Raw genomic sequence first — 14,361 nt, 5'->3', positions numbered from 1 at the left:
TTATAGCCTTGCTCAAAGATGAATATAATGAGAAATATTTCTGTTACTAGAGCTGCTATTATGTGGATGTCACTGCTAGTAGTGATTACATTTGTAAATCCTTGCTCAGGTAAGTCTATCTTAAGGAGCGGCCAATCACTGTCACCTGGGAAGTCTCTGAAGTACGCGCAATATATATTCCTAATGCAAAGAGACTGCAACCTGGTTTTGTATGAAAACGATGTTAAAGAGTTGTGGGAATCGAGAACAAGTGGAAGAGGAGGCGCCGTTACGTGCGCGTTAAGAATGCAGAGAGATGGGAATTTGGTGATATATGCGGCAACAACTCCTGTGTGGTCTAGTCAAACCTCCAGAGGATTTGCTTCCTACTTTTTGCAGCTTCAGGGCGATGGTAATGTTGTTATTTATGGGCCGTCTGGAGCCATTTGGGCAACTGATACTGCTCAGAACAAGAAAAAACTGCTTTAACCTTTCTTCTGTGCTATTTTTATTTCTATAAGAATAATAATAATAATATGCCACTGTTCGAGATGTCTAGTGTGTTGCTCTTTGGTACTTTTGTCCTCGATGACAAGAAAGTAAAAAAAGGGAAGCTGTGTTTTTAATAAGCATGTGGTTATTTATTTTAAAATGTCTTTCTCATGGGCTAGTCTAGTGACACGGACACATTGTTTTTGCTGACGTGTTATATGCTTAAAGCATCTTACTCTCGAGCCATGCTGGTGACACGGATAAGTGAATAGCTCTGATTTTGCATTAATTTAATGACATCTTTTAAAGGGCATATTCCTCAGGATACTCCTTGTGTCGGACAAGTTAAAAGTTTTTTGGAAGATGTTTTGTGTTTCATTTGGTTTTTGAACTTGTTTGGAGTCCGTCAAACCCTAATGCCATGAGAGTCGCCGCTGTAGCTAAAGAGCTCGAATCAGTTTGTTCAGTTAAAAAGAGTGAAGCAAAAATGGTCTTAACCAGGAGCTTAATGGTCGGCTGGTTAGTTTGTTTGGTTAATTTGCGTTTAACAGGTATTTTTCTTGGTCACATGATTAAAAAGATTCAGATTTTTTGTTTCGAATCAAGTTTTTTTTTTTCAGTTATGCAAAATGAAAATAAGGAAAATGTTTATGCTTTATTTTTGTTTTTCATGACTGGGAAATCAAGCATCTTCAGTTTCTTCCCTTTCCATTGCACAGTTAAAAACAGTTATTTGATTTTCAGTTTGCAAATCCTGTAAGTTATTGGTAACCCTATACGAGGGTTATTCTGGAAGAACATGTGGTGTTTTGTCTGGGTATAAAATAGTTTGTTTTCAGAACAGTTGAGGCGAGGAAAAACAGAGAAAGGAGTGTGAATAAAGTGAAAGACACTGCATTTGTTAAAAAGAAAAGAAGTGTTGTAGTTTACCAGAGATAGTTGAGGGTTTTGAGAATCAATACTCTATTTTTGTTGCAGAGTACATAAGGCTTTATTGTTTGAAACGATTTTGTTCAGAGATTGAATTTTTTCTCTCTGATAGTGTTGATTTCATCATTGAAGAATATTGTTGCAAATTTTTAGAAAGTATCATCTGTACAGTCTGGTAAAATATTCTTGCTCCAATCACTGATGGTTTTGTGACTGCAAGATTTAGTTGCATGCATAAAATCACCAGTGGTTGTAGCTCGAGTTGAGATATCTATTGGATAAGAAGAGGGGTTGGTGCTCCTTGAGGCCTTGTGGTTTCTAAAACTTGTGAACTGAGTTGGTGCTCTTTGAATTAATATAAGGGATCTTACCGAGTGGTTTTTCTACCCCAGGAGGGTTTTCCACTCATGAAAACAATGGTGTTATGTGCATTGTCTTGTTTCATTTTGTTTTACTAGTTCATGCTCTGATACGTCATATCTTTAGTTCATTCTCTGATTTGTTGAGTTTATGTAATGCAATATTTGATGTACTCATTTAGATGTTTCATGTTTGTGTAAAAGATTCAATACCATTCTTATGTTTGAAAAGTCTGAATCAAGTGTTTCAGTTGGTTCTATTGTATATTCCATGCTTCATTAATGTATTTCATCAAGGTGTTAAGTCTCAGTCGTTTGTGCATATTGTGAGTTAAAATTGCCAAGTTCATAAAAGTATATCTTGTTAAAATTTGTAACACTCTGATTCACCCCCCCCCTCTCAGAGTGTTTCCACTTCCAACAAGTGGTATCAGAGCCAGGTTCCCTCATATAGGTTTGTCCTAGGGATTGTTCCTAGTCACTTGGAAGTTTTTTTTATGGCTCAAACTCAGGAAGGTGCTTCACTTTCAAGAGCTCCTCTTTTTGATGGAACTGATTATGTGTTCTGGAAGATTAGGATGGAAACTTATCTCATTTCAGTTGATCTTAATGTGTGGAATATTGTGACCACAAAATATACAGTTCCTTCCATTATTCCTACTGATCCTGATGATAAAACCAAGTATGAGTTAAATGCCAGAGCTAAGCATGCTCTCTTATGTGGTCTCACTAAAGATGTTTTTGTTAAAGTCATGCATTGTTCTTCTGCTTATGATATTTGGAAAAAAATTGAAACCATTTATCAAGGGGATGCTAAGGTTAAGGAGTCTAAAATTCTTACACTCAAAAATCAGTTTGAATCTTTAAGAATGAAAGAAGATGAAACAGTAGCAAGCTATTTTCTTAGAGTTGATGAAATAGTAAATTCGAGAAAGGGTCTTGGTGAAGAGGTTGAAGAAAAGGAAGTTGTCAATAAAGTAATTAGAACCTTGTTACCCAAGTTTGAAACTAAGGTTTCAACCTTAGAAGAAAAGAAAAGTTTTTCTACCATGACACTTGATAACCTTCAAAGCATTCTTACTGCCTATGAGATGAGGATAGGTAATAATCCTTCTTCTTCAAAAGAAACAGCTTTTAAAGTAGAAAAGAAAGAAGAACTTAATAGTGAATCTGAACTTTCAGATGCTATAGAAGCCCTTTTTGTTAGAAAACTAAAAAAAAAAAATATAAGGGCAAATTACCTTTTAAGTGCTTTAATTGTGGCAAAGCCGGACACTTTGCTGCTCAATGTCCTCTAAGTGATCAAAACAGTGAAGAGGAAAAACTAGAAAAATTCTATAAAAAGAAAATGTGGAATCCTAAAAGGAGATTTAATACCTTCAAGAAAAAGAAGAGTCTTTTTACTAAAGAAGACTCTGGAAATGAATCAGATGATTCACCTTGTGAAGGTGATGAAACTCTATTTATGGCAGAATTAGAAGATGTAACTAGCAAAAAAAATGAATTTGAAGATTTAGATCAAGGAGAAATTGATCTTGAAGGAGAATTGCTTTGTGCTTTAAAAGAAATAAAGAGGTTAAAGAAACTTGTAGCTTCACGTGAAAATTCAAATCAGATTTTACAAGTCGAGTTGAATGATGCAAATTTAGTGACTTCAAACTTGAAGTCCCTTCTTGAAGAAAGAGAAAAGAAAATTGAAACATTAGAACAACAGTCCACAAAACTTCAAAAACAAATTGAACAGTATGAAAGTACAATGCATCTAAATGATATCTTGAGCAAGCAAAAGTTGCATAAAGATTTGGCTGGTTTAGGCTTTGATAAAGCTGAGTCATCAAGACAGACCACTAAGGCTGCAACTAGAAAATCATTTCAGACTTATAACAGAACAAAACTTTTTAGATTTGGTTTTTTTCATGGATACTATTTCTATTGCAATAGGTTTGGTCATAAGGTTAATACTTGCAGATTTCTGCAACAAAGATCTCCTATGTTTGGTTACAATCAAGGATATGACTTTCCAAACACAGTAAAGTGTAATAAGTGTAACACTTTTGGGCATACTACTATACAGTGCAAAACAAAAGCAAGCCCTAATAAAATATGGAAACCTAAGTTTGTATCTGGTATTGAGCAATCAATGATAGTGCAAACTGCACTTCTCTCAAATAAGAAATCTTTATGGGTGTTGGACAGTGGCTGTTCACACCATATGACAGGAGATAGAAATAAATTTTTGCATCTTGAAGACTTTAATGGTGGCTTTGTACGCTTTGGGGATAATTCAGGAGCTTATGTACGAGGTAAAGGTATATTACTGCTAAATGATGATACTCCTATTCATGATGTGTACTTTGTTGAAGGGTTAAAGCACAATTTATTGAGTGTCACTCAAATTTGTGATAGTGGTTATAGTGTATCTTTTAGCTCTCAAGATTGTACTATCAAAAATAAATCTGGTAAAACTGTTGCTGCTGGTTTGAGAACAATTGGCAATGTCTACAGTTTGCTTGATTCCACTGATTATGAGAATAATGAAGGCATTTGTCTTATGGGTCAAATAGAAGAAAATTGGTTATGGCATAAACGCCTAGGACATATAAATTTTGACAATCTGGTTAGAATCAGTAAAAATTAGAATGTTAGAGGTTTGCCTATTTTGAGTAAACCATTCAATTCAGTTTGTAAAGAGTGTTTGAAAGGAAAGAAAACAAAAGTGTCTTTCAAATCTAAAGAACATTCTTCTACTAGACCTTTACAGCTTGTACACATAGACTTATGTGGTCCTACAAGGACACAGTCAATAAATGGTGAAAAATATTTTATGCTTTTTGTTGATGACTATACCAGAATGGTATGGGTCACTTTCCTCAAACACAAATCTGAAGCATTTGATAGATTTAAGATTTTCAGAAAAATGGTTGAACGAGAATCTGATCTAAAATTGAAATGCTTAAGATCAGACAAGGGTGGTGAATTCACTTCACAAGAATTCATTGATTACTATGAAAGACATGGTATTAAGAGACAATATGCTGCTACACGTACACCTCAACAAAATGGAGTAGTTGAGAGAAAAAATAGAACAGTCAAAGAAATGGCTCGCACAATGCTTAATGAGGCAAATCTACCAGACAGGTATTGGAAAGAAGCTGTACACACAGCGGTTTACATTTTGAATCGTGTACAAATCAGGGTAAAATCTACCTTTACTCCTTATGAACTTTCGTATGGAAAAGCTGCTTCTATCAAATATTTCAAAATTTTTGGTGCCAAATGTTATTTAAAAAGAGATGAAGAAAATCTAGGAAATTTTGAGGCTAAAACTGATGAGGGTATCTTTCTTGGATACTCTACTCATAGCAAAGCCTATAGATGTTTCAATAATAGACTGAATAAAATTGTTGAAACAATAAATGTAAGGTTTGATGAACAATTTTTGTTAAGTAATGGTTTACAGGATATTGAGGAAGAGGAAACTACTTTAACAAAGGTTGATCAAGTTCCTAAACCTACAGAAACAGAAAAGAAAAATGAAATATGTTCATCAAGTTCTGATGAAGAAAATACAGAGAATTCAAATGCAGAGACGGGTATTCTCCATTATACACCCTCAAAAATTATAACAAAGAGACATCCTCAAAGTCAAGTTATTGGCAATATAGATGCAGGTATTTTGACTAGAAGAAGGGCAAAAACAATTGAACAAGCTCAACTGGCTGAACATTTTTGTTTGGTAACTGATTTTGAACCCAAAAATGTTTCTGATGCTTTATCTAATGAATGTTGGTTAAATGCAATGAAAGATGAAATTAGTCAAATAGAGAAAAATCAAACTTGGGAGTTAGTACCTAGGCCAGATGATAAGAATGTGATAGGAGGCAAATGGATCTTTAGAAATAAGCTTGATGAATCTGGGAAGGTTGTTAGAAATAAAGCTCATTTTGTTTGTAAAGGTTATGCTCAGCAAGAAGGAATAGATTTTGGAGAAACATTCGCACCAGTAGCTAGATTAGAATCAATCATAAGTTTTCTTGCATACTCTTGCTATAAAAAGTTTAAAGTTTACCAGATGGATGTCAAAACTGCCTTTCTGAATGGTTATCTTGATGAAGAAGTTTATATGGAACAGCCGGAAGGTTTTGAAGTTGCAGGCAAATCTGATTGTGTATACAGATTAAAGAAAGCACTCTATGGCCTTAAACAAGCTCCAAGAGCTTGGTACTCTAGACTGGATAATCATCTTAGAGAAAATGGATTCACTAGAGGTGCTGTAGATAGCAACTTATATGTTAAAATCGAAGGTAATGATATCCTAGTGGTTGTGATATATGTAGATGATATCATTTTTGGCTGTAATAATGACTCTTTATCCAAAAAGTTCTCTAAAATCATGGAATCTGAGTTTGAAATGTCTATGTTTGGGGAACTGAATTTCTTTCTTGGTCTTCAAGTGTTACAACTTTAGCAAGGTATCTTCTTGTCACAAACCAAATATGCCAACGAGATGATTAGAAAATTTAATATGGCAGATTGTAAACTAGTCAGCACTCCAATGGAAATAGGTTGTAAATTGACCAAATCTGATGACTCACCTGCAGTAAATCAATCTGAGTACAGGTCAATGATAGGAAGTCTATTATATTTAACTGCATCTCGACCAGATTTAATGTTTGCAGTATGTCTAGTCTCTCGCTTTCAATCTGCACCTAAACAATCTCATTTGAATGCTGTAAAACGAATCTTTAGATATGTTCAAGGCACACTAGATTATGGTCTTTGGTATCCCCGTAATAATGACTTCACTCTTGTTGGCTTCACTGATTCTGATTGGGCCGGTTGTCTAGATGATCGTAAAAGCACTAGTGGAGCTGCCTTCTTTCTTGGTGATTGTCTTGTTGCTTGGCACAGTAAAAAGAAAGATTGTGTCACTCTGTCCACCGCAGAGTCAGAATATATAGCAGCCACTACATGTTGCACACAACTAATATGGATGTCTCATCAAATTACTGATATGGGCATTTCTACTATTAAGCCCATTTCAATCTATTGTGACAATACTAGTGCAATTAATCTTTCAAAAAATCCTATTATGCACTCTCGCACTAAACATGTTGCCATTAAACTCCATTTTCTACGAGATCAGGTGTTGGCTAATGAGTTTCAATTAGTGTTTGTTCCTTCACAAGCCCAAGTTGCTGATATTTTTACAAAAGCCTTGTCTAAAGAAGTCTTTGAATGGTTAAGGGATAGATTGGGAGTGTTTTCTCAATCTGCTCTTGTCTTCACCTAAAGCATACTTTGAGGGGGAGTGTTGCTCTGTTGATTTTTTCTTTCCTCTTGTCCTTGTGTTTTAAAAAAGTTAAAAAAAAGGGGGAGAAATTGGTATTCAGTTCAGTGCAACATTGTGGTATTCAGTGCAACAGTGAGTGACATTGGTATTCATAGCAACAGTGGTATTCAGTGCAACAGTGAGTGACATTGGTTTCATATTGGTATTCAGTGCAACATTGGTATTCAGTTTCATATTGGTATTCAGTTTCATATTGGTATGGTATTGGTATTCAGTGCAACATTGGTATTCAGTTTCATATTGGTATTCAGTTTCATATTGGTATGGTATTCAGTTTCATATTGGTATTCAACATTGGATATTGGCATTTCACATATTGGTATTCATTTTTGATTGGCATTACAGACTTTACAGACTTGGCATTTCATTGGCATTGGCATTGGCATTACAAACTTGGCATTGGCATTTCATTAACATTGGCATTTTTGATATTACAGTGATATTACAGTGACAATTGGTTTTTCAGGCATTGGTATTTCATTACAGTGGCATAGACATTTTTATTTGGGTATTGGTATTCTTGTTTGATACAGATCAGATTGGGAGTTCATTATTCTGACAGTATTTATTTTTTACAGACTTGCATATTACAGGTTCAGAGGATGTTGCTTTTCTTTATAGGTTTGCATATGACAAGGTTCAGTGTTGATTATATATATTGCATTTGTTGACAGTGGAATTCCTTACATTGAGTTTGGTCCTTTCAGTTGATGACATATTTCATGGCAATAATGGTTTAAGTTTTTTTTCTTTTTTGCCATCAAGGACAAAGGGGGAGTTTGTTGCTCTTTGGTACTTTTGTCCTCGATGACAAGAAAGTAAAAAAAGGGAAGCTGTGTTTTTAATAAGCATGTGGTTATTTATTTTAAAATGTCTTTCTCATGGGCTAGTCTAGTGACACGGACACATTGTTTTTGCTGACGTGTTATATGCTTAAAGCATCTTACTCTCGAGCCATGCTGGTGACACGGATAAGTGAATAGCTCTGATTTTGCATTAATTTAATGACATCTTTTAAAGGGCATATTCCTCAGGATACTCCTTGTGTCGGACAAGTTAAAAGTTTTTTGGAAGATGTTTTGTGTTTCATTTGGTTTTTGAACTTGTTTGGAGTCCGTCAAACCCTAATGCCATGAGAGTCGCCGCTGTAGCTAAAGAGCTCGAATCAGTTTGTTCAGTTAAAAAGAGTGAAGCAAAAATGGTCTTAACCAGGAGCTTAATGGTCAGCTGGTTAGTTTGTTTGGTTAATTTGCATTTAACAGGTATTTTTCTTGATCACATGATTAAAAAGATTCAGATTTTTTGTTTCGAATCAAGTTTTTTTTTTTCAGTTATGCAAAATGAAAATAAGGAAAATGTTTATGCTTTATTTTTGTTTTTCATGACTGGGAAATCAAGCATCTTCAGTTTCTTCCCTTTCCGTTGCACAGTTAAAAACAGTTATTTGATTTTCAGTTTGCAAATCCTGTAAGTTATTGGTAACCCTATACGAGGGTTATTCTGGAAGAACATGTGGTGTTTTGTCTGGGTATAAAACAGTTTGTTTTCAGAATAGTTGAGGCGAGGAAAAACAGAGAAAGGAGTGTGAATAAAGTGAAAGACACTGCATTTGTTAAAAAGAAAAGAAGTGTTGTAGTTTACCAGAGATAGTTGAGGGTTTTGAGAATCAATACTCTGTTTTTGTTGCAGAGTACATAAGGCTTTATTGTTTGAAACGATTTTGTTCAGAGATTGAATTTTTTCTCTCTGATAGTGTTGATTTCATCATTGAAGAATATTGTTGCAAATTTTTAGAAAGTATCATCTGTACAGTCTGGTAAAATATTCTCGCTCCAATCACTGATGGTTTTGTGACTGCAAGATTTAGTTGCATGCATAAAATCACCAGTGGCTATAGCTCGAGTTGAGATATCTATTGGATAAGAAGAGGGGTTGGTGCTCCTTGAGGCCTTGTGGTTTCTAAAACTTGTGAACTGAGTTGGTGCTCTTTGAATTAATATAAGGGATCTTACCGAGTGGTTTTTCTACCCCAGGAGGGTTTTCCACTCATGAAAACAATGGTGTTATGTGCATTGTCTTGTTTCATTTTGTTTTACTAGTTCATGCTCTGATACGTCATATCTTTAGTTCATTCTCTGATTTGTTGAGTTTATGTAATGCAATATTTGATGTACTCATTTAGATGTTTCATGTTTGTGTAAAAGATTCAATACCATTCTTATGTTTGAAAAGTCTGAATCAAGTGTTTCAGTTGGTTCTATTGTATATTCCATGCTTCATTAATGTATTTCATCAAGTTGTTAAGTCTCAATCGTCTGTGCATATTGTGAGTTAAAATTGCCAAGTTCATAAAAGTATATCTTGTTAAAATTTGTAACACTCTGATTCACCCCCCCCTCTCAGAGTGTTTCCACTTCCAACATAGTGTTACTCAGATCTAACAGATAACAGTTGTTATTTGACTAGGAATATATAGAAATATTTTGCTAATATATCCATTTTGCTACTCTCACAGTTTAAGCATTTTGGTTAGCTTGTTTTACATTTGCTACAGATTTTAGCATTGCTTGTTGTGCCTCTGAAACCAGTGCTTATTTATGATCTTTTCTCAGTTTTGATTTTAGAATAAGGAGATATGAAATCAGAGTCGTTAATTCTTTGAGTCAAGTAAATTTATTTATAGTTTCTGAGTGATTTTTATAAGCTATGTTTTTAAGTAGTTATAGCTTATATAATTGTCAAATATGTTTAAAGTTATTTTAGAGGGGTTATATTAAGGAAATAAATGTAAATTGAAGTGAAAAATTTAATGTTTCAATTGAATTAAATTTAGATGTAATGGGGTTTAATCATGTAGTTGGTAGGCTAAGGTAAATTTTTTATTAGATTCTAGTTTATATAGTGCCATCTAATTTTTATAGTTTGAATGATCACGATGTTCTCAAAACTAAAATCTACAATTAGAATGTGTATTTTGTAACGTTTGTAATAATGTCACACTAATTTCTAAAGTGTTTTTTCTTAATAATCAATTATCAAATCAACCAGAGATGTTACTTTAAGTGCATGTGTAAGGATATAACTAAAGTGGGCTGGAATGTAAGACAATGAATAGTATGCATATGCATATTAATTGAGCCTAATAAATTAGAGATTTGACATTCAAATTAGGTAAACTATGTTATCTCCAATTTGAGCTTGGTAAAAATTGTGGACAACCCTACATCATTTTGTCATTTAAAGGTCTAAGGAACACTTATCAAGGTACAAGTCATGTAATCTCGAGTATGGTTCATCTCCAGGTTGTTTTTGATCAAAGGTCTAAGTCCTAGATTGTCTTTTTATAAGTTTTTATGTCTTATTGTTTAAGTTTTTCCTTTGTGTGTAAATTTGAGTCCAATACTCGACATTACAAGTGTTTCCCCCCTTTACATGCAATTCATGCCTCAAGACCCAAATTACACATGTAATTCTGACTTGAGACCCGATTTACATGTGTGTCATTTGCATGTGAAATCGGGTTTTTAAACCCTGATTACATATTTTGTCAAGCATCATGCATACTTGTAGTTAGTATTTTGAGACCCGATTGCAAGTCACAACTACAATCATAAGATATTGACCGAGTCTCAAGACCTTAACACCAAGCAGATGTAGGGTGGGTCTTAAGCCTTACCTACATATCCCTTTGCTCCATACTTATAGTCGGGGATTTAGAAACCGATTGCATGATAGCATGAACCCTTCACAACTTGTAGTCGAACCTTCAAGACTTGATTACATGACAATCTTCACTGCACTTGCAATTTAGGTCTTCAGACCTGAACTGCAACTCACTCATACTTGGTTATTATTTTCCCCCATCTCATGTTTTCGGAGTTTTCCTCTGATGCCTCATAGGTTTTGTCAAGTTATTGTCCAACTTTGGAAACAATTTGAATCCATTACTGCAACTCCACTCCAAATGCTCTTATCCATGCATCGGGAGCTAAAGTTTCCAAGCACCGACAACCTTGCAACATGAAGACCTCCTTGATAGAGGATAATGTTAATGTAGTCATCTTGTTAGACATGTAGATTACTTTAACCATGTATTGTGTAATTTAGTCATGACATATTACATGTAAAGGTACAAGATGTAATTACATATGAACAAATTGCATGTCAAAATAAATTAGGACTATATTTTGGAATAAGTCATAGTTAGTTCTTAGTTTTTCTCTCAAAACCTCCTCTATAAATATGAGTGTGCTCTTCGTAAATAGTATCTTTAATTTCTTACAACAATAATCTACCTCAGTGAAGAGAAAAGTGAAACTTTGAGTTCATATAGTTATTTTGTAAATTCAATCAAAGAAGAGAACATATTTGGCATTCAAACTTTGTGTTGAATTAATTGTGGTCTATGGTGTGAGTGTTCTTATTTTATTTTAATTATAGTATCTTGATTTGATTTAGTAAAATAAGTGTGGGGAAATATTTTTTATAGAATAAATCAAATTCATTTTTGTAAACTTTGTGTTACTTTTCTAAATTTAAGAATTAGAAATTGTGTGGATTTAACAATATAAATACTTTGAGTTGTATCTGTAGACACCTAAAATTATCTTGTCTAATTAGATAAATATTTTTATTTATTTAATTATTTTAAGCCTAATTCTTCTATTAATTAAATAAATCTTTATTTATTTAATTAATTCATTTATCCTCTTCAAGCCTTTCCTCATTTAAATAAATACTTTTATTTGTTTAAATTGTCCTTTTCCTAAATTAAATAAATACTTTTATTTATTTAATTGATCCTATTTCCTATATTAATTAAATAAATCTTTATTTATTTAATTAATTCATTAGTCTTTTCTACCCATGACACATGTCATTCATCTCTTAATTTCTACATTACTTACCCTCTCATTATTTTCTTATTTTCTCTACCTACCCTTTAATCCAAGCCAATCATCTATCTTTCACACCTCTTAATCTTATCCCTCCATTTCTTATAGTGTCTTCTATATAAGGAGATACTTCTTTTATTATCAAACCTCAACTACCCATTCAAACTTTTATATGCAATCAAGCCTTTTGTGATCAAGCTATCAACCACATTTTGGTTCTCTGTTGAGCTCTTGTGCACACATAAAATATGAGAGCAAATATATCAAGCAAGATCAATCGAGATAGGAAGAATGGAGGTTCAAACCCTAGTGGACATGTGATGGTTTAATCTTTGTGATTTTGTTGATTTAGATTGTCTTGGGTAATTTTCATATGTTATGGTGGATCTTTGTTGTTGTTAGGCTAGGGTTTTGTGGTTGAATCTATTTTAGTCTTTCAATATTGTTGTTTCCATTTTTACCATAAACATTTTGGCATGCTCGATGAGACTCTTGTCCCTTTTGCATTTAACATCTTTTGTTGCAAATTTTGTGTTTTTGAAGTTGCAGATTTGACATTTTCTGACATTTTGAATTTTCACGTCTGCACATTCTGGAATCGCGTTTTTGTTTCTCAACCGTATCTGCGCACCCTTTAATCATGTTTGTGTCCTCGACAATATTTACATTTCTTTTTTAGATTGCAGAACCACCTCTGCCTATTATAATCATGTATGTGCAACTTTTAACCATGTTTGTGTTGCACAATCGCACTTGTGCGAATTTTAACCACGTCTATGTTGCAGAATCATATTTGTGTGGGATATAATTGCGTCTTTGTTTAGTTTTGCAGTTTTTCAGTTTTTTGTTTTGTCATTTAGGGTTTCATTTTGTCATTTTTGATATCACATCTCATTTATTTGAGCTAATATCTTGTGATCTAGATACCAAATTGGTGCAACTTGTCTTTGAAGTGAATCACATTGTCGAAGGCCCCTATTTCACAAAGCCTTTTGGATCTAAAATTTACCTAACTTGTTTTCTTGGAGGAAGGGGTAATCATTTGAAACAACCCAAACTACTAACAAATATTTGTTTCAAGATCTTGGCAAAGGTTTTCTTTTAATTTTTATTGTGTGCCTTGTTTTTGTATATTAGCAAACACTTCAATTGGTGCACTAAAATTAAACCAGTGTCTTTTGTGTCTTTAGCAATAGGATCCTTTTTGTTTAATCTCTAGAGGGTCTTCCTCCCCTTGTGGTCATTAGGACTACTAGTGAGGAGGGAATGACCCAAGTGATAGCGAGGAAAACCCACCTCTTCTAAACCACTATAAATAACTGTATCCATGGTGAAAGCCAGGGGTAACGTGTGTTGATTAGTTCATATCGACACTATGTCTCTCCATAAACCCGTTTGATTAAATTTATTTGATCAATAGTAGGGCATAACCCCTACTGACTGGGAGCCTTCTATATATATAGAGCTGAAAGTGACGCATGTATGGCCACATGAGCGAATTCCCTTACAAGCACCTTTTTGTTTTAGAAAGCCAAAATCCTTCTAGTTGTCGGGGTAGGAGGTCAGACCTCTAGAGTGTCCCACACACATACGGTTCTTAGTAGAGATACAAAGTTCACCACTGGGAGTTTTCATGGGGATTGGTGCTTGGCTAGCCCAAAGAAGTGAGTGTCGAGGGTGGAGCCAGTGGGGTCAAGCATCTAGGTATCTGCTTTGAATAGCATAGCCTCTGGGGAAACCCCATGTGGGATCAATAACTATTGTCCTGGCCAACCATAGGAATTGTGTTTGTCTTCTTTTAGACATTTAAGCATTTAAGATCAAACATCGAAACATTGTGTCTTTTGTGTCTTCAAGTGTATGCAACACATTTTTACATCAAGCAACATACTTTTATTTGAGTCATTTTGAGTCCAAACACCTGTAAACATTGAGTCCTCATCAAAATTGTGTCCTCTTGTCATGAAAAACAATCAAATATTCAGATTTAGTCACAACAACAACTTTAGAAATTAAAAAAATTGCACTTAGATTCTGGAAACACGTCTGTGTCCTATAACCGTGTCTATGTAGGATAGAGTTCGTGTATGTGTGGTCATAGAAAATTGCATTCACAAAATCTTAGAAACGCATTTGTGTAGTGTCTAATCACATCTATGTTGGGTAACCGCGTCTATGAAGTATACAGGCATGTCTGTGTTCAGTATCGAAAAAAACTTATTGTCCAACAAACAAGAGCAATCAGTTTCAGAATTATTGAGCTTCCTAGGTTATTTCTTCAAATTTTCATCTATAATTCAACCAATTTATGAGTCTCACATAGTTCATCATTGCTTTACACCTTGCATTACAT

General features: G+C 34.1%; 1 protein-coding gene across 1 annotated transcript; it reads left to right on the top strand.

Annotated features, from left to right (window-relative positions):
* Positions 1-531, top strand: LOC131040689 (mannose-specific lectin-like). Its single transcript, XM_057973643.2, has one exon. It carries the CDS (start codon positions 19-21, stop codon positions 466-468), a length of 450 nt encoding a protein of 149 aa, XP_057829626.2. The 5' UTR covers positions 1-18; the 3' UTR covers positions 469-531.
* Positions 532-14,361: the final 13,830 nt, after the last annotated feature.

This window comes from Cryptomeria japonica, chromosome 3 (genome assembly GCF_030272615.1).
Source record: "Cryptomeria japonica chromosome 3, Sugi_1.0, whole genome shotgun sequence".
Taxonomy (NCBI): Eukaryota; Viridiplantae; Streptophyta; class Pinopsida; order Cupressales; family Cupressaceae; genus Cryptomeria; species Cryptomeria japonica.
Note: the sequence above shows the minus strand (reverse complement) of the source record. Positions and strands in the feature narration are given on the sequence as shown.

Excerpts from the sequence above, each read along its gene's own strand:
- LOC131040689 (XM_057973643.2), top strand. The coding sequence starts at position 19 with ATGAATATAATGAGAAATATTTCTGTTACTAGAGCTGCTATTATGTGG.